Raw genomic sequence first — 21,057 nt, 5'->3', positions numbered from 1 at the left:
TCGAAGCCAAAAAGAAAAAATGTTAACTTTGCACCCCTTTCTATACCTCTCTTTATCTTAAATACACTAGCCTAAATTAACTTATTTTGTTTTCTGGCGTAAACAATGATGTTTTCTGATAGCTCATCATGAAAACGGCAACACTTTTTTTAAATTTCTTATTTTTTGCTCAAGTATTGTAAAAATGTTGCGAAAAACATATGTTTTTCTTTCTATTTGACTAAAAATGTTCAAAAGGTAGTTGGTATGGTTAACACCACATCATTTAACCCCTCTATAATTTAACCCCTCAATCATTTCATCCCGCCAATTAGCAGTCGTTATTAAAGGCATGTTTTGTCATAATTAAATGCATAAATTAATCCCAAGTTCGTTGTGATAGTTTCATATCAAGTCCCACAGGCCGCTGAGGCATGGCCATGGCCCGCGAGGCATAGCCAAATGAATATAATGCTAATTTAATGATCTTAATTTTAAAGAAAGGTTAAAATCGGGGTGAAATGATAGAAGTGTTAGAAGATAGAGGGGTTAAATGATACACGGTTGAATAAATCGGGGTGAAATGATAGGGGGTTAAGTGAATAGGGTGAAAAAGCGGGACACCGATAAACCACTGCTTTCATTTGTTTGCTTGTGTCTGTCCGATATAAAGCTTACCGACAATATGAACTTGTCACGTTTTTGAGTTGAAAGCGCTTTAATTTTTTCCCAGAGCTTTTCTTTTTTTCTTTGATTCAGTTTTGCATTCACTGACCATAGAGTTTTTTGCAGCTAACTTTTATTTTTATTCTATATGTGTGTTGGCAGTTACTGATATCTAATGCCTTAGCAGCAGTGTTCTTTTTAAATTTTGTCATTTATCGAAAACAAAGTTTTTTTTTCTCAATTTTGGTCTTATTTTTTGTTTGGTAGTGATTTCTGCACTTCTGTAGTAAAAATACTCTTTTTGTGAAATTCGTGGTCTGTGAGTATTGTCTTCGACTGTAACGACAAAAATTGTATTCAGATTCGAAAAGTTTTCTTGAATAGGTTTTTCATTTTTGGCTTTCTTTTGGGGATTGTAAATAATTCGTTGAATAGATTTTTGGTACATAGAAAGGGCTTTGAATACATCAAACTCAACAACTATTAACTTTCCAGTAAAATTTTTGTTACTATCAGTTTAATAATAGTTTTTGTTATGGTTTGTCTATGTTGGTGTGCCATATTTCTATCAAGATTTCTGATAGCCTGGAAATGACTTGTATTGTGGTAAAAACTTTGATTTTGATAGTGTAGTGCAACAAAAATTGTGAAAAATGATTTTTGCGTTTTTTGTTTTTTTTTATTATTCTCGTGTTTCTTGACTCCAAGGGGAAAATAATTTTTTAAGTTTCAGCAGGGTTTTCTTGTAGTTTTTATTAACGCAAAAGCGCTTTTGATGTCATTAAGCAATAAGAAACTTGAGAGAACTTGATGTTTTTTCGTCAAACAAGATTTTCATCAGATATCAGAGAATCTGGTCTTGCTTTCTCGCGTTTCGGATTGAAATCTTCGGCTTTTAATACCTAAACATCAGCAGTATCCACTATCGAAAAGTTTTTGTTTTTCTACTAGTTTCAACTAGTTTTTTGTCTCTTTGGCTCAAAACTGTCCAATTGTCTGATATTCAATTCAGAATTCTAGTCAGTTCAGGTGTTTTATTCAATTGTTCGGATGGTTAATCGGAACTTGTTGGAATTTTCTTCGCCACGCACAGACTCGCACGAGCTGTCTCGTCACTGATAAAACAGTACATAGCTTCATCGGTACTCTAATTTTGCCTTCAATTTTGCCGTCAAAGTGGAGTACTCTAAGAAGTAAACAAAAAGGAAGTATTCTATTCATAATGACTTTTTGGCAGTAATGTCTTCAACTAGCACTCATGTAGTTTTCATAAAAGTTTTCGTTATCAGTTTTTTGTCGTAGGATCAAAAAATCAGGGATTGATCTGTATTAATCCACACTGACCTTGTTTTCTCAATTTCATTTTAAGAATCGTTGAAACATTATAGTTCTGTGAAAACGTAATTCAGGCATTCATTGTGATAATCACGTCAAACAACTTTTTTGGCATGGCTAAGTGCTGTACAAGAGAATCTCAATTGTGATTTGTAGCTTTCAAATGGACTGGAGAGTAACGAAGACTAATTTTAAAAATTATTTACTGTTCGAATATAGCGGTAATTTAACATAGCCGTTTCGGACGAACTGATAGTCATTCGACAATAAAATGGGATCTTTTTGATATTATGAACCCATAGAACATGATTTTTTGCAGGTTTGGAATTTCATTTTTTCACAATTTCGATAACTGCAATTCTATGGGTCTCCGATGATAACCTTACAGTTCTGCCCCTTAAAGTTGTTTCTGCTCTTTCTTGAACTTGAAAAACTGTTTCGTTTCAACAATTTTATATGATAAATTTACAATAATGGAGGGGCATAGTTTCATTGGGGTGGGGGTGGGGGCTATAATGGGAAAGACCCGTTGACTTTTATCGTAATTACACCAAATTTCACCCCAAACCAGTGAAAGAGTGACTAAGTGAAGTGTTTTTTCTCGATTGATTATTGTGCTTTAGGTATATGATGTGTTTATACGATCACGATATGGGGAGAGGTCCACCACATGTAGTTCAACTCGAATATGCTTGTGTCAAGTTAGGCCAGTTTGGGTTCAAAATGATAGACTACTTCAAAGGCGAACCCTTTTTTGGTCTCTCAGAGAAAAGGAGAGAAGAAATGCGCGTCAGAGGCGCGACTACATTCACTGAGAACACGTATTTCTTCGTTAAAAATTGACAGTCAACAAATAGTTTTTGTTGACTATGTTATTTACTGCTTCAATCGAACGATTTGTTTTGCTACCTATGAGGAATAAATTAAGTTTTATTTTCGTGTATATAGTAGATCTATTATGTACAAAATGGTCTTTTTACATCTAGATGTTGTTAATATAACTGATAGATAATAATCTCTTTTGGTCAAAATTTAAATTTCTTCAGCGTAATTTTCAACTAATTATTGGTGCATGATTGGTTAATGATTAAGTTAATGCATTAGCATCAGTGTTCAATAGTCCAATCAAATCTGGAAGACGCTGATTTTAATCCATCTTTTTAAACCACTTAGTGTATTGTGGTCAATATTCGTGGCTTACAATCGTCATAAAAGAAGAGGTTTTGCTGACCAATCAATTGATGGATTTTAAACTGTCAATAATTGCAACGTCAGAGAATCACGGTATAAAAATCTTAACGGCACACTGTGATGGAGAAAAATGAGGCTATTTCGTTACAGTACCACATGTCTCTTAAAATGATATACACTGCTTTGAGCAATCTCTCCTAGAACATACTTTGTTTCTGGTGAGTCCCAAACTTAAGTGTATTTTATATGGAGAAATGAATATACTTTTTTCAAAGAAATCTAGCCAAACATTTTTTTTGCCATTAAATCTTTTGGTTTCAACATTATATCAAAACATTCAGAATACACAAGCGTTACACCTAAAATCATGTTGACCCAAAATGCTAACTTCCAAATATCATTTGCGATAAAAAGCTCAAGAATTTAATATATCGTTTAATAACAACAGAACAACCAACTTTGAAAGAGTTTATTTAGCAATTAGATGACGCTCCATGAGTCAAAATTCCAGTTTGCAATAATTCCAGCGTACGCACATAATGCCCCGACCCCGCTCGTCCTCATTCTTGACTTAATTGGCCAGCAAATGATGGAGAAAAAAACTTTAAAAACATACATCCGTCAATAGACCAGCAACGGAATACAATAAACTAACGCTAGAAGGCCAATGAAGCTTGTTGTTAATAGGACTGCTAGAAAAGACGTTAATAAAAATCAAATGACAAACATTAATTACGATCAAAACTCGATGTCTGTATTTAAATTTAATATTTAACAAAATCAATTTCGCATCAGATAAAACCTAAACAAAACAAATTAACCTATACTTCATTAGAAGGTTATGGTACCTGTCCTCAATGCGACTATGTAACAGGTCGACAAAAAGAGCAAAAAGATGCGAAGATCAAAAATACGTTTCTGTTTTTGAAAACAATTAATTGCAAAGCGGTTAATGTCATTAGGTATTAACTGAAATCACTAAAGTGTGCACCTATCTCCATAGGAAGCAATTGAGACCTTTCATTATCCAGTGTACGTCGTACGACTTCAAAAAGCAGGACAATTAACGGCAAAATTATAATATTCAATTCAACTTTGCTCGAAAATGGCAGTAAAGCTGTTGAAACCATAAACATGTCACTAAGAGCATTAAAGATGTTCAACTGCGCAATAATTCAAAGCCAATGGGATCTGAAATCTGGTAGCAGTGGGAGCAAAGTCGAGAAACAAATGGTTGAAATTATTGCCGTTATAAACATTATATTATAGCTCACGGAAACGGGTTGTGACCTGACTTTACAGAGACTGAGCACCAGATCGACCGAAAAACGATGAAAAAATGGCGAGGCTCAATAACCCAAATATCTTGTTGAAAACAATTTTAGTCAGAAGTCCAAACAGATATATGATTTCAACAAAAAGAGATCGGTTAAGTAACTCGTCAGGAAGCCAATTGGGCGTCATTAATGAGACTAAGTCACGAGACTACAATATAACAACATATAAAGGCAGAAGCCAAAATTTCACAAGCAACTTTGTGACACCAGTGTTTGTGGCACTATAATTACAAGATGTTATCTGGAAGAACTGTAAATTATCACTTGCCTTTCATCTGAACTTCGTCGGGTTTTCCTTATGGAAGGACTACTTGGAAATGACAACAACAAGATACCCAAGAATTGAATAGTATAGAATTTTTATGAAACAATGGTGGAAGCCATCTGTCAATACAATCGAGAAAATAATGTTTGAAATAACAGAAGTAGTTGAGACTTCTAATTAGTGAGATTGAGTTACATGGTGACAAAAATAAAAGCAAAAAGGAGACAGATGAAAAAATATGTTTTTCAAATTAATTTGATTTCATTAAAAAAAGTTATAAATTGAAATCTTTAAATCGGTTGAGTTATTCGTCCTCATACGTCCTGGGAAAGCAATTGAGATCTATAATTATCAGGTATATTTTGTACAACAACAAAAGGACAAACATAGGCATTTTTTTAAAGGTCAAACTTAGCATATTTTCCAACGCTGTACGCTTGCCCAACTAAGTTTTCCTTCAATCGGAAATGTCATTAGTGTGATATTTTGACAGGGAAGAAATTAAACTTCAAAAATGTGAAATTTTGCTCAAGAATGTTAAGAAAAATTGAAAGCCCGCAATATCAAAACCAAGAAATCTTGAGAAAATTATGAAACGATTCCAGACATTAATTTGTAACTCACAGAAAGCTCCCAGTTTTCGCCTGTTTTTACTAAGACTACGCAAGAAGTTGAGAAATAAAATAAAATAGTGGCAAAGCTCAAAAATTCATCAACATTTTCTTAAAACGAATATATTCAAAGTCATAAGAGACACTAGCTAACAACTGAAAGCCTTGTCTGAATTCACTTTTACCTCTAACAAACCAAAGGGATCTTTGATGGGGGAGGCGAAGTCATTGGTATACGTATAAGAAAAGTATAAGAAATGAAGGCAAAACATAAGAAGTCCATAAAATATTACGAAAACAATTGGACAGAAATTCTTCTTTGTAAGCAACTGTGTAGCCTGATTTCATGCCATACTCCATAGCGTAATACGTAACTGAATCCACAAATCCTTGTTCTACAAGATGCTCATATTCGTCAGGTAGATTTTCGTCGTTCAGAGTAATTTGCATTGGAACTGACCGCTTGGGCATGGGTAAAGGGGCTAGATTAATTCTTTGCTTTTTCTCTTTCATAGACATGATACAGTTGAAAGGTATTTTTTGAAGCATTCTTTTTTGGCTCCAGTGCAAACAATTTGCGGTTTCCTCAATGCAGTTTATCCCAGAGTGTCAATTTTTTCCTCCTCGATTAGTGTAACAGTCAAGTGATTCTCAGCCGCTAAGCAACTGTAAACGATCAAATTGGGGTCTCCCGATAGAAACTCAAATTTTCAATTCTGGGGCTTAACAAGTACTCATGGTTTGTAACTTTTTCTGAAGCTGTTTTCGCAACGTGCCAGTTTTCTCTGCCCCCTTTGCGTAAAAATCTCAGAGGAAATCGAAGCACTACTCTTTAGAATATGTTGCAGATAGCAATATGGGTAATCTAATGTACTTTAAAGCCACTGATAAGATTTTTGTTCACTCAAAGCAAGAGAATTGAATGGGTGGGAAGGTGAGATTGAAATAGTATCCGTGTAGTTATTGGAAAATTTTGCTCTCTTTCACTATGAAGCAAGATTTTTTCCTTCGAAATACGTCAAAATCAAGAGCAACCACTCCTGCAGTCAACATTCCAATCGATTGTTTAAACTGTTTTGGAAAGATTTTATGTATAACCAAAATGCAATACCAGTCACTTGACCCAGGTTGTCATTGTTCACTGGACAGTGTAAAACCTATGAATAACCAGGTCCCTCTTCACTGTACTCATAAACAAAACCAGAAGCGTCGTGAAGCATAGCGTGTAAACGCAAAACTTTAAAACTTGTGAAATAATTGTCTAACAAAGAATTTTCAATCACAATCAATCCACCATACGGTCTCAATTTCAATGCAATTTCCAGATCGATGTCAGGATCCAGATACAAACAAGTTGCTAAAAATACAAAAATCTTTCGCCGTATTGTGAATATTCTTTTTTCCTTTTGTATATCATGAATCCTATCCAAATCTACCGTAGCAATTGGTGTCATTGCGCACTTCTTCAAAAATTGCAATTTCTAAAGAATAACTCAATCCTCTTGCTCTTTTTAAGTCAAGTAAACAGTGCTTAGTAATATTTCCCTCAAAAAGAGAAGGCGGAAAATGTAGGGGGACAATTTGTGGATAATTACCCGGCTTAAACTGGGAGGGAGTTATCCTCTCATGCAAAAGGTTGGGTTGTCCTATCCAATGTAAAAGGTTGGATTGTCTTCAGGAAAACCCTATCTCTTACGTGGGAGGGCAACCCCCTCGATCGCCATGAGTGTAAATGCTACTACCGGCAGTATCACTGATCTTCCGTGGTTAGGTAGGGTTTCCGTACTTAGGCAGTGTTTACCTATTCAGATACCGCCTCAACTTTTAGCCATCAAGGTTAGATTAACGGATTATTATTGATGAGCGACCACATATACGTGTAAATCAAACAAACGATATATTGGTTAGTCTAGCTTCTCTGACCATCAGCTCAACTTGTCAGGCAAATGGTTAGAGCCATGTATCATTTTGAGTGGAATGAGAGAAAAATTAAGTGCAGTATGTTCAGGGTTGATTTTTTTCATGTGTTCTTGTAATTGAATGTGGAAAATAGTATAAAGTGCTGTTAATTTTTTAATTGTAATTTGCGATTTTGTTTATCCTGCCTGCTTTTTCAGAAGAAAATGTCATATATGGATAAGTGGAATGCGATGTGGAATAAAACGGACGATCCGGGCTTTCATCGACCCGAAATTGTGCCCCAAATAACCCATATGGGGTCGCGGTTACTGCCAGCTGATAAATCTGCCGCTATTTTTATCCCTCTGTGTGGAAAGACTCCGGAAATAAAGTATTTTAACGATTTGGGCTACACTGTAATAGGCTAGTGAAAATATGTTCAACTGTTTCCTTTCCCCTTGGACATTTTTTCCAGTTTTGCACTCATAATGGTTTTTTATAGCCTAATAAGAGTGGGAACTTGCTATTGTTTTTTGACACCGTTATAAAGGTGTAAAATACCAGTTATTAAGTATTATTCTCTTAATTCTCTTGAATTAATATTTTATTTTGGGATATTTGAGCTCGAATGAAAATGAATTAATATTTTACATGATTCTGCTATAGATGATGCTGAAATGGCTATAAAAGGGAAAAATGCAATGATAAAAATCCTACTTACATCAAGCTCTTAATTTGTTCTTAAATGCAGAATTTTGTGACTCTGAGAACCTCAATTTCTGAGCAAAGTAAAGTTTGGTTCTAAAGAGTTACATAAATTCGACAGTTTTTTTAAAACAAAACAAACAAATTAAATAATGGGTTCATAAACCTGTTCAGTCAGTGCGAATCAGATGAATATTTCTGATAAATAAATCAGTTCTCCTGTAACCCGTTGAGTTTTCATATAATTTTCGCAGGACGTGCGAATCAATTTCGTTGCACATTTTTAGCACTTCTACATTTTCCCCCCAAAAAAACTGTTCGTTTTCGTAATTGCTGTTCAAAAACGTCCATACATTTTCAATGGGATTCAAATCACGACTATGTGTTAGCCACTCCAGTGCCTCCAGCTCCTTTTCTTGGAAAAAATTGCCGACAACTATTGATATATGCACTTGAGCAATATCTCGTTGAAAAATAAGGTCTCGAAAATGCATTTCTCTTCGTAATTTCTCAAATTTTCCCAATAACCTACAGAATTTAGCTTTTTTTGGACATGTAACAACAAATTTCAGTCCTTTTGAGCCTATTGTGCCCCAAAATATTAATGATGGCTTGTTCGAACTCATTTTTTGTGTTTTAATAAAAGTTACTGGAATAGTTCCTGTAGAACTATTAAACGTCGAATGAAAATTGTTCTCTTGTTTTGTTTAAATCTTAATAGTAGTCCATAATAACATGATTCGGAGCTTTTATGAACTTATTGCACTCGTCCCCCTGTACGAAATGATCACTCCTCCCCCACGGCTGAAGCACGCGACAAAAGAATCGGTCCCCCGCTAATTGTTCGAGAGTAATAAATATATTTTTGGGTCTTCGTTCCCCAAATATCCTGGGCGTAAAACTTTTACGCCCTCAGACGCTTGGGCTGTTTTTCACATAGAGCGTGCCTCAAAAGAAAGCAGAGATCGTATCCGTGGGTCATAAACGTCACTTTTTTGGGGAATAGACTAATTGTTCCATCATTTTGTCAAATGGTAGGCCGGCTTTTTTCTTCAGTCAGATTATCACTTTTTGTTTACTCCTTAAAGCAGAAAGAGAAATATCATTTTCTCGCCCTTAAAGGCTACTTCTGACTTTAAAAAATAAAAATTATTGCGGGTTGAAAAAGTGGAGCTGTTTGAAATATTGAAAGGAAAACAAGAAAAGGGAAAAGATTGTGGGCTATTAAATTTTGAAATTTTAGTTGTGATAAAATTGTTGTTATTTCATTAATTGTAAAATATGTGCTGGGTTGTACAAGTTTGTTTAAAACAGAACAAAATTAATGTTTATAACATTATAAAAATAAGTATTCAAAAGACAAAGAAAAAAGTTTTGAAAACTTTTATGGGTTCTTTCTCTTCCCCTTAGTTGGTATTTAAAGTTTTTAAATTTTTATAAGTTTTTCGTAGCTCAACAGATTTCTGATAGAACCAAACCAGAAAAATGTTTTAGAACAGGGAAATAGAAAAAAATTAAACAGAAGACGCGAAATTTTAATTTCTGAAATATTTTCCTTTAACTCAAACTAATATATTAAATATAGTACCCTGTAGCTGTTTTCCAGGTTTTGTTTGCCCAAGACTGAAATTGAATATCGCTTATACTCGTGATGTTCTGGACATTTATGGGAAACAATTTTTCCAGAGACTGAGGAAAAGACGAAATAAAATTGAAATATCTTTGTCTTGTTTTCACTGTTTCTCTGGCTTCTTGAACGCATCATTTTAGGTGTAAATTTGGGCCTCTATCTGTTTCAACGGAAACAGTCTTTGAATATCATTACATTCTCGATGGAAAGGAAAGATCGATTTTTTTAAAGAATAATTAAGTCTTGTCAGTTTCTGCGGACTCCTACGCTAAATCGATATCGCGTAGTCATGTTTATAATAGGTTTATTTCACTGTTCACAGGTTGGGCCGAATATTGGATACTTGAGGCCTAACAACTGAAAATATAGGTTTCTGTGAAAAAGGAAGAGCTGTTTCGTATTTTTTTTCTGTTGATTTTTACTGATATTTCAACTGACTCTAGTTTAGCTCTCAACTGGGTTAAGTTTGACTGTTTATTCCAACTAACAGAAAATTTGAATTATTCACTGGTATAACTTTGTTTTCCTTAAGAAGAAAATGACTCAAATCAGAAAAGGTATGTGGAAAAGTAGAAAGTCCTACAAAGTGGTCCCACAATAATTAGCAGTCATTCGAAAACAACAATGGAAAACTAACTGTTCAAGGAAAGTAGAAAAAATTTTACATTTTTCAACTTATGGCTCCAGAGACTGAATTTCTTGTTTATGCTTGCGCTGTCCAGTTGGTCTCACAATATTTATCAGTCCAGTCGGTCTCATATCTGATATAAAGGGAGCCAAATATCTATGGGAGCCATTTCAATGTTTTCAATTCAAATAATGAAGGTTAAAAATTCATTGTTTAATTCATTGCAAAAGACTTCATTGTTTAATTATTGCAAAATACTTCCTAAAACTATGTGTTTTGGTAAGTATTGCATCTTTCTGTTAGACGAATTGTCACACAGGGAAATTTTGTAACAACCTCAAAAATCAAATTTGCGAAAAAAACGAAAAATGTTTTTGAACACTACTCCGTTCTTCTCTACTTATGTTAGTATGTTTAAAAGTCAAAGAAGCTGATCCAAAATTGATTGAAACAGGAAATCATTATACACCGAATCCACCGGTGTGCGTTAATTGATGTTTCAAAAACGTCAAATTTTCGGTTGCTTTTTGTTTGATTCGTAACGTCAACATTGAAAAGCGAGAATAAAATCTTTGTTTGGATTGCCTCGATTTGTACACAATTCAGAATTGTGGAAATATAGGACACAAGAATTAAAAACAACTTGAAGTTAACTTCTTGAAAAAAAAGACAAAGCGACCTTATGTTTGACTCATTCTTTTTGACCTTGCGAAATAATTGATTATTCAAGAGGTTCTTGAATTGTTCATTTGTTAAAATAAAGTCGTCCTCAAGGTTGGTACGATCAAAATTTTTTAATTTGAGCTTCGGAAAGTTGATAGTCAAAAGAGCTGTTCGTGTCAGAACAAAGAAGTATTTTAGCAAACTTGAGACGCATGTTGGAACATTCGTTGCTGAGTCAGTCTCACGCGAGCCGTCTTGTTTTTGTGAGTTATAGGTCTGGAGGGAAACGAAAAGGCTATTCAACTGCTGTCAGAGGAACAAAACCTACATTTGACAGAATCACAAGTGGCAGGCTTTGGAAAAGTGTTCACAAATGGCGACAAGTCGGTTCAGATATACAGTGGTGATTTGTTCCAGTTTTCAAAAGGTCATTTGGTCACAGATGTTGAAATTGGAGCTGTGATTGATAAGGGAAGTTTAGTGGCTGTTGATCCTAATATGAAGACGAAGTACTTCGAGGTTATGAAGGAGTTTGTTCAATCTCCAAATTGCAGGTGAGTTTTTTTAACACTTCAAAGAAATTGAATTGTTTTGGGGCGCTGTCTTTTTTACGACTCCAAGAGGAGCATTGGCGGAGCGTCTTATCGATAATTTTTTAGTGTATTTAAAACAGGATGTAAAAGTCAATGCCGCACGTGAAAATCAAGTGCTTAAGTCAAACGAATGAAGAAAATGAAGAGCAAAAAGAAGAGAGCGATTTTCTTTTCATACCTCGTTTTTGAGAGAGACTGAGAAAAGTAGGTGTGAAAAATATTTTCGCTGAGCGAGTGAAATTTTTTGATCTTTTTTGGCCTTTTCCAATTCTTTTTTAGTTTTTACTTTATTTTTTCGGGTTAAATGGTTTTTCTAAACCATATTTATTGTGCGGGTGCTTTTTCGACCATTTCGATTATCTATTATAGTTTTATGTGCAATATTGAGCCAATTTTTTTTGACGTTTTAGACGCTCTTTTAGCGTTTTATATACTCTTTTTCCTGTTCGTACAGATTTATGTAATTTTTAATAGCCGCTGTCAGCCTCTCCTTTTTTACAATTCAAAAATTTGATCATATTGGGGCTCTTTTTTACGACTCGAAGTCGATAGGTTTTTCTGCAAGATATAATTACTTTTTATGACCATTTTTTGAGCAATAATGTTTTGGTGATGCAAACAAACATAATCTCGGAAAATGATACTATTTTTTACAATTTTTGTCAAGTTTTTCTGGAACTTTTTGTCATTTTTTGAGGTTTTCCAGCCTAAGGCGCTTTAAAAACTCTTTTGGATTTGATAACAAGTTTTTATATAGTTTCTTATGGGAATGGAATTGTTTTCAACATTTTAATGTCACGAATTTTAGATTTTTTATTGTGATGAAATCTGCTATTTTCAGTTTTTTAAAGTATTTGTCATAGTTTTTCAATTTTTTGTGTCCCAGTGGTAACCTCTTCTAGGTTTAGCTAGTATGTTACTGCATTCTCATGTTTCTAGTTCAGCAATTTTTATGAGCCAATGCAAATTTTAGGGCTCGAAATTAGGTTTCTGGATAGCCTCTGGATATTATCAAATGTTTCAGAAGAAACTGATATCAAAAATTGTAGCAAGATTTCAATGAATTTTGCAACTTTTTTCTTTTTTTTTTTGAAATTTTTAGTCATTTTCTAAGTTCATCAATCGTTACGGGCCAATGAAATTTTTTAGTCTTGCGGATGGGTTACTCGATAGATTTCAGAGAAAAAAGTGGTTTTGAATTTCTTATTATTGCGAGACTACGAAACTTTGTTCGCAATTTTCAAGTATTTGTCACTTTTCTCAATTGTAGGCCCGATACTAATGGAAAACAATTAAATGTTTGATACTACATTTCATAATAAATTAATCAACTCTGATCTGTTATCAAAGTGTCTGAAAATTTTTCTCCTGTTTCTGTTTTATCAATCATTATGAGCCATTGCAAATTTTACGGCTTGGAATTAGGCTGCTGGATAGCATATAGATACAATGAAATGGTTCTGAAGGAAACTTATAGCAACATTTCAATAAAAATTGCGACCGTTTTCAATTTTTGAAGTTTTTAGTCATTATCTAAGTTTATAAATTGCTGCGGCCAATGGAGTTTTTTAATCTTGCAGATGGTTCACTGGGTAGGTTCTAGATTGAAAAAGTGGTTTTGAACTTTAATATTGCAAAACTAACAATTTTTTGTGCTATTTTCAATTTTTAAGTATTTTTCATACTTCTCAATTTTTGCTATCTTTATTGGCCAATAAACATCTTTCAACGCTTGTGCTTGATTTAATGGTGTACTTACTTGGATAAAAAGTAGCCTTCATCGTAAAAGCTTCAAGAGTTTTAGTAATCGATATTTTTGTTTAGTTTGTTTGATTTTAGTTTCTCATCTTTTCATTTTTTTGGCTGTTGCTGTTAAACCGATCTGCTGGTCTAGTACATTAGTTCTTCAGAAGTTTTTCATTCAATTCGCTAGATTGTATTTCAGGACCTGTCCTGCTTCGTATTTTTATTTCGCTTTACGCTTGACTCGTCACACTTTTTCACACTGAAAAAGGAGAAAAAATGTGGTCAATTTCTATCTCTTCTTTTTTCTTTTTGTTTCCATCCCGAAGTGAGCTTTTTAGTTTTGCAGTTGGGTTACTGAATAGATTCTATTTTGAAAAAGTGGTTTTGAACTCTAAAATTGCAAAACTAACAATTTTTTGCAAATTTCAATTTTTAAGTATTTATCATATTTCTCAATTTTTGCTATCTTTAATGGCCAATTATCATCTTTCAAGGCTTTGCTAGGGTTAGTGGGTATATGTTATTGGATCAAGTTTGGCCTTCAGCGTAAGTTCGAGAGTTTTAGCAATGAATTTTTTTGTTTTGTTTTTGAGTTTCTCATCTTATGATCTTTTGCCTGGCGTTGTTCAACTAATCTGCTGGTTGGGTACAGTAGGCGGCTTTTTTCCGCCAATTTGCTGGCTATGTTTTTGGTTAAAACTATATCTTATGTTGGTGTTTGTGGCCTTTTAGTTTTGATGATATTAAGTTAAGTTTGTTGCAGCTGAAGAAAATTGGCTAAATTTAAACTCGGATTAAGTAGTTTTCGATTGTTTTTTGGACAATTCTTCTGTTTTTGAGGCTATCAGGAGTTTTTCCGGATTTTTCCAAGATATTTTTTATGTTCAACTGTTCAATTAAGGTTGTTTGTAGGCCTGTAGTTCTAATTGAAAACATTTAAATGTTTGACATTACATTTAATAAAATAAATTAATCAACTCTGCTGTAGTTTTTGGTTCTTTTTCTTTTTGCTAATATTTCAATTGTTTCCCAGAGCCCTTGATTGTCGTGAGGGTGCTCCATGCATAAACCATGGATCTTTTCGGCTTCTCCCTTTTCTCCGTTGTGATTTTGTGGATATCACGTTAAGTTTGTCGCAGGTGAAGAAAATGAGCTAATTTTAAACACTTTTTGCGTAGTTTTTTTGATAGTTTTTTGGATAATTCGTTTTTTCGGGCTTTCAGGAATTTGTTTCCGGATTTCTTTGGGATATTATTTATGTTCAGTTGTTCAATTAAGGTTTTTTGTAGGCTTATTATTACGAATTGAAAACATTTAGTTGTGTCTGAAAATATTTCTCATGTTCCTGTTTTATCTATCATTGTGGTCCAATGCATATTTGAAGGCTTGAAATTAGGTTGCTGGATAACCTCTGAATAGAATGAAATGGTTCTCAAGGAACTGATATTAAAAATTTTGCAACATTTCAGTAAAAGATGCAACCTTTTTCAACTTCTGAATTTTTTAGTCTTTTTCTAAGTTTACCAATTGTTACGGCCAGTGGAGCTTTTTAGTGTTGCAGATGGGTTACTGAATAGACTCTAGATTGAAAAAGTGGTTTTGAACTCTAATATTGCAAAACTAACAATTTAGCAAATTTCAATTTTTAAGTATTTTTCATATTTCTCAATTTTTGCTATCTTTAATGGCCAATTATCATCTTTCAAGGCTTGGCTAGGGTTAATGGGTATATGTAATGGGATGAAGTTTGGCCTTCAGCGTAAGTTCGAGAGTTTTAGCAATGAATTTTTTTGTTTTGTTTTTGAGTTTCTCATCTTATGAACTTTTGCCTGGCGTTGTTGTTCAACTGATCTGCTGGTTGGGTACAGTAGGCGGCTTTTTTCCGCCAATTTGCTGGCTATGTTTTTGGTTAAAACTATATCTTATGTTGGTGTTTGTGGCCTTTTAGTTTTGATGATATCAAGTTAAGTTTGTTGCAGCTGAAGAAAATTGGCTAAATTTAAACACAGTTTAAGTAGTTTTCGATTGTTTTTTGGACAATTCTTCTGTTTTTGAGGCTATCAGTAGTTTTTCCGGATATTTCCAAGATATTTTTTATGTTCAACTGTTCAATTAAGCTTGTTTGTAGGCCTCTAGTTCTAATTGAAAACATTTAAATGTTTGACATTACATTTAATAAAATAAATTAATCAACTCTGCTGTAGTTTTTGGTTCTTTTTCTTTTTGCTAATATTTCAATTGTTTCCCAGAGCCCTTGATTGTCGTGAGGGTGCTCCATGCATAAACCATGGATCTTTTCGGCTTCTCCCTTTTCTCCGTTGTGATTTTGTGGATGTCCTGTTAAGTTTGTCGCAGGTGAAGAAAACGAGCTAATTTTAAACACTTTTTGCGTAGTTTTTTTGATAGTTTTTTTGGATAATTCGTTTTTTCGGGCTTTCAGGAATTTGCTTCCGGATTTCTTTGGGATATTATTTATGTTCAGTTGTTCAATTAAGGTTTTTTGTAGGCTTATTATTACGAATTGAAAACATTTAGTTGTCTGAAATTATTTCTCATGTTCCTGTTTTGTCTATCATTGTGGTCTAATGCATATTTTAAGGCTTGAAATTAGGTTGCTGGATAACCTCTGAATAGAATGAAATGGTTCTCAAGGAACTAATATTAAAAATTTTGCAACATTTCAGTAAAAGATGCAACCTTTTTCAACTTTTGAATTTTTTAGTCATTTTCTAAGTTTACCAATTGTGAGGGCCAGTGGAGCTTTTTAGTGTTGCAGATGGGTTACTGAATAGATTCTAGATTGAAAAAGTGGTTTTGAACTCTAAAATTGCAAAACTAACAATTTTGCAAATTTCAATTTTTAAGTTTTTTTCATATTTCTCAAGTTTTTCTATCTTTAATGGCCAATTATCATCTTTCAAGGCTTGGCTAGGGTTAATAGGTATATGTAATTGGATCAAGTTTGGCCTTCAGCGTAAGTTCGAGAGTTTTAGCAATGAATTTTTTTGTTTTGTTTTTGAGTTTCTCATCTTATGATCTTTTGCCTGGCGTTGTTCAACTGATCTGTTGGTTGGGTACAGTAGGCGGCTTTTTTCTGCCAATTTGCTGGCTATGTTTTTGGTTGAAACTATATCTTATGTTGGAGTTTGTGGCCTTTTAGTTTTGATGATATCAAGTTAAGTTTGTTGCAGCTGAAGAAAATTGGCCAAATTTAAACACGGTTTAAATAGTTTTCGATTGTTTTTTGGACAATTCTTCTGTTTTTGAGGCTATCAGGAGTTTTTCCGGATATTTCCAAGATATTTTTTATGTTCAACTGTTCAATTAAGGTTGTTTGTAGGCCTGTAGTTCTAATTGAAAACATTTAAATGTTTCACATTACATTTAATAAAATAAATTAATCAACTCTGCTGTAGTTTTTGGTTGTTTTTCTTTTTGCTAATATTTCAATTGTTTCCCAGAGCCCTTGATTGTCGTGAGGGTGCTCCATGGATAAACCCTGGATCTTTTCGGCTTCTCCCTTTTCTCCGTTTTGATTTTGTGGATATCACGTTAAGTTTGTCGCAGGTGAAGAAAATAGGCTAATTTTAAACACTTTTTGCGTAGTTTTTTAAATAGGTTTTTGGATAATTCCTTTTTTCTGTCTTTCAGGAGTTTGTTTCCGGATTTCTTTGGGATATTGTTTATGTTCAGTTGTTCAGTTAAGGTTTTTGTAGGCTTATAATAACGAATTGAAAACATTTAGTTGTGTCTGAAATTTATTCTCATGTTCCTGTTTTATCTATCATTGTGGTCTAATGCATATTTTAAGGCTTGAAATTAGGTTGCTGGATAACCTCTGAATAGAATGAAATGGTTCTCAAGGAACTTATCTTAAAAATTTTGCAACATTTCAGTAAAAGATGCAGCCTTTTTCAACTTCTGAATTTTTTAGTCATTTTCTACGTTTACCAATTGTTACGGCCAGTGGAGTTTTTTAGTGTTGCAGATGGGTTACTGAATAGATTCTAGATTGAAAAAGTGGTTTTGAACGCTAAAATTGCAAAACTAACAATTTTGCAATTTTCAATTTTTAAGTATTTTTCATATTTCTCAATTTTGGCTATCTTTATTGGCCAAATCATCTTTCAAGGCTTTTGCTAGGGTTAATGGGTGTATTTAATTGGATCAAGTTTGGCTTTCAGCGTAAGTTCGAGTTTTAGCAATGAATTTTTTTGTTTTGTTTTTGAGTTTCTCATCTTTTGATCTTTTGGCTGGCGTTGTTCAACTAATCTGCTGGTTGGGTACAGTAGGCGGCTTTTTTCCGCCAATTTGCTGGCTATGTTTTTGGTTGAAACTATATCTTATGTTGGTGTCTGTGGCCTTTTAGTTTTGATGGTTTCAAGTTAAGTTTGTTGCAGCTGAAGAAAATTGGCTGAATTTAAACACAGTTGAAGTAGTTTTTGATTGTTTTTGGACAATTCTTCTGTTTTTGAGGCTATCAGTAGTTTTTTCGGATATTTCCAAGATATTATTTATGTTCAACTGTTCAATTAAGGTTGTTTGTAGGCCTGTAGTTCTAATTGAAAACATTTAAATGTTTGACATTATATTTAATAAAATAAATTAATCAACTCTGCTGTAGTTTTTGGTTGTTTTTCTTTTTGCTAATATTTCAATTGTTTCCCAGAGCCCTTGATTGTCGTGAGGGTGCTCCATGGATAAACCCTGGATCTTTTCGGCTTCTCCCTTTTCTCCGTTTTGATTTTGTGGATATCACGTTAAGTTAGTCACAGGTGAAGAAAATAGGCTAATTTTAAACACTTTTTGCGTAGTTTTTTGATAGTTTTTTGGATAATTCCTTTTTTCGGGTTTTCAGGATTTTGTTTCCTGGTTTTTTTTGGGATATTATTTATGTTCAGTTGTTCAATTAGGGTTTTTTGTAGGCCTATTATTACTCATTGAAAACATTTGAATGTGTCTAAAAATTTTTCTCATGTTCCTGTTTTATCTATCATTGTGGTCCAATGCATATTTTAAGGCTTGAAATTAGGTTGCTGGATAGCCTCTGGATAGAATAAAATGGTTCAGAGGGAACTAATATTAAAAATTTTGGCAACATTTCAGTAAAAGATGCAACCGTTTTAAACTTCTGAAATTTTTAGTCATTTTCTAAGTTTATGAATTGTTACGGCCAGTGGAGCTTTTTATTTTTGCAGATTGGTTACTGAATAGATTCTAGATTGAAAAAGTGGTTTTGAACGCTAAAATTGCAAAACTAACAATTTTTTTTGCAATTTTCAATTTTTAAGTATTTTTTATATTTCTCAATTTTGGCTATCTTTAATGGCCAATAATCATCTTTCAAGGCTTTTGCTAGGATTAATGGGTATATGTAATTGGATCAAGTCTGGCCTTCAGCGTAAGTTCGAGAGTTTTAGCAATGAATTTTTTTGTTTTGTTTTTGAGTTTCTCATCTTATGAACTTTTGCCTGGCGTTGTTGTTCAACTGATCTGCTGGTTGGGTACAGTAGGCGGCTTTTTTCCGCCAATTTGCTGGCTATGTTTTTGGTTAAAACTATATCTTATGTTGGTGTTTGTGGCCTTTTAGTTTTGATGATATCAAGTTAAGTTTGTTGCAGCTGAAGAAAATTGGCTAAATTTAAACACAGTTTAAGTAGTTTTCGATTGTTTTTTGGACAATTCTTCTGTTTTTGAGGCTATCAGTAGTTTTTCCGGATATTTCCAAGATATTTTTTATGTTCAACTGTTCAATTAAGCTTGTTTGTAGGCCTCTAGTTCTAATTGAAAACATTTAAATGTTTGACATTACATTTAATAAAATAAATTAATCAACTCTGCTGTAGTTTTTGGTTGTTTTTCTTTTTGCTAATATTTCAATTGTTTCCCAGAGCCCTTGATTGTCGTGAGGGTGCTCCATGGATAAACCCTGGATCTTTTCGGCTTCTCCCTTTTCTCCGTTTTGATTTTGTGGATATCACGTTAAGTTTGTCGCAGGTGAAGAAAATAGGCTAATTTTAAACACTTTTTGCGTAGTTTTTTAAATAGGTTTTTGGATAATTCCTTTTTTCTGTCTTTCAGGAGTTTGTTTCCGGATTTCTTTGGGATATTGTTTATGTTCAGTTGTTCAGTTAAGGTTTTTGTAGGCTTATAATAACGAATTGAAAACATTTAGTTGTGTCTGAAATTTATTCTCATGTTCCTGTTTTATCTATCATTGTGGTCTAATGCATATTTTAAGGCTTGAAATTAGGTTGCTGGATAACCTCTGAATAGAATGAAATGGTTCTCAAGGAACTTATCTTAAAAATTTTGCAACATTTCAGTAAAAGATGCAGCCTTTTTCAACTTCTGAATTTTTTTAGTCATTTTCTACGTTTACCAATTGTTACGGCCAGTGGAGTTTTTTAGTGTTGCAGATGGGTTACTGAATAGATTCTAGATTGAAAAAGTGGTTTTGAACGCTAAAATTGCAAAACTAACAATTTTGCCATTTTCAATTTTTAAGTATTTTTCATATTTCTCAATTTTGGCTATCTTTATTGGCCAAATCATCTTTCAAGGCTTTTGCTAGGGTTAATGGGTGTATTTAATTGGATCAAGTTTGGCTTTCAGCGTAAGTTCGAGTTTTAGCAATGAATTTTTTTGTTTTGTTTTTGAGTTTCTCATCTTTTGATCTTTTGGCTGGCGTTGTTCAACTAATCTGCTGGTTGGGTACAGTAGGCGGCTTTTTTCCGCCAATTTGCTGGCTATGTTTTTGGTTGAAACTATATCTTATGTTGGTGTCTGTGGCCTTTTAGTTTTGATGGTTTCAAGTTAAGTTTGTTGCAGCTGAAGAAAATTGGCTGAATTTAAACACAGTTGAAGTAGTTTTTGATTGTTTTTTGGACAATTCTTCTGTTTTTGAGGCTATCAGGAGTTTTTTTCGGATATTTCCAAGATATTATTTATGTTCAACTGTTCAATTAAGGTTGTTTGTAGGCCTGTAGTTCTAATTGAAAACATTTAAATGTTTGACATTACATTTAATGAAATAAATTAATCAACTCTGCTGTAGTTTTTGGTTGTTTTTCTTTTTGCTAATTTTTCAATTGTTTCCCAGAGCCCTTGATTGTCGTGAGGGTGCTCCTTGGATAAACCATGGATGTTTTCGGCTTCTCCCTTTTCTCCGTTTTGATTTTGTGGATATCACGTTAAGTTTGTCGCAGGTGAAGAAAATAGGCTAATTTTAAACACTTTTTTGCGTAGTTTTTTAAATAGTTTTTTGGATAATTCCTTTTTCTGGCTTTCAGGAGTTTGTTTCCGGATTTCTTTGGGATATTATTTATGTTCAGTTGTTCAATTAGGGTTTTTTGTAGGCTTATTATTACTAATTGAAAACATTTAAATGTGTCTGAAAATATTTCTCATGTTCTTGTTTTTATCTATCATTGTGGTCCAATGCATATTTTAAGGCTTGAATTTAGGTTGCTTGATAGCCTCTGAATAGAATGAAATGGTTCAGAGGGAACTAATATTAAAAATTTTGGCAACATTTCAGTAAAAGATGCAACCGTTTTAAACTTCTGAAGTTTTTAGTCATTTTCTAAGTTTATGAATTGTTACGGCCAGTGGAGCTTTTTATTTTTGCAGATTGGTTACTGAATAGATTCTAGATTGAAAAAGTGGTTTTGAACGCTAAAATTGCAAAACTAACAATTTTTTTTGCAATTTTCAATTTTTAAGTATTTTTTATATTTCTCAATTTTGGCTATCTTTAATGGCCAATAATCATCTTTCAAGGCTTTTGCTAGGATTAATGGGTATATG

At 33.4% G+C, this 21,057-nt stretch overlaps 2 protein-coding genes across 4 annotated transcripts in view; both read left to right on the top strand.

The window, feature by feature from the left end:
* Positions 1–3,031, top strand: part of LOC142353210 (putative thiopurine S-methyltransferase) — a 257,569-nt gene extending 254,538 nt beyond the window's left edge. For both annotated transcript variants that reach the window (XM_075405438.1, XM_075405437.1), the window contains one exon: positions 2,604–3,031. In XM_075405438.1, the coding sequence (XP_075261553.1) occupies positions 2,604–2,823 (220 nt within the window). In that variant the 3' untranslated portion in view covers positions 2,824–3,031. The remainder of the gene's footprint in view (positions 1–2,603) is intronic.
* LOC142353208 (putative thiopurine S-methyltransferase) overlaps positions 1–21,057 on the top strand; it is a 332,531-nt gene that overhangs the window by 254,538 nt on the left and 56,936 nt on the right. The window contains exons 2-3 of one of the 2 annotated variants that reach the window (XM_075405435.1): positions 7,502–7,706; positions 11,184–11,465. The exons of the other annotated variant lie outside the window; for it this stretch is intronic. Coding sequence (XP_075261550.1) covers positions 7,508–7,706; positions 11,184–11,465 — 481 coding nt within the window. The 5' untranslated portion in view covers positions 7,502–7,507. The remainder of the gene's footprint in view (positions 1–7,501; positions 7,707–11,183; positions 11,466–21,057) is intronic. 2 annotated transcript variants of the gene reach the window in all.

Source organism: Convolutriloba macropyga, chromosome 14 (assembly GCF_964194025.1).
Source record: "Convolutriloba macropyga chromosome 14, txConMacr16.3, whole genome shotgun sequence".
NCBI lineage: Eukaryota > Metazoa > Xenacoelomorpha > Acoela > Convolutidae > Convolutriloba > Convolutriloba macropyga.
Note: the sequence above shows the minus strand (reverse complement) of the source record. Positions and strands in the feature narration are given on the sequence as shown.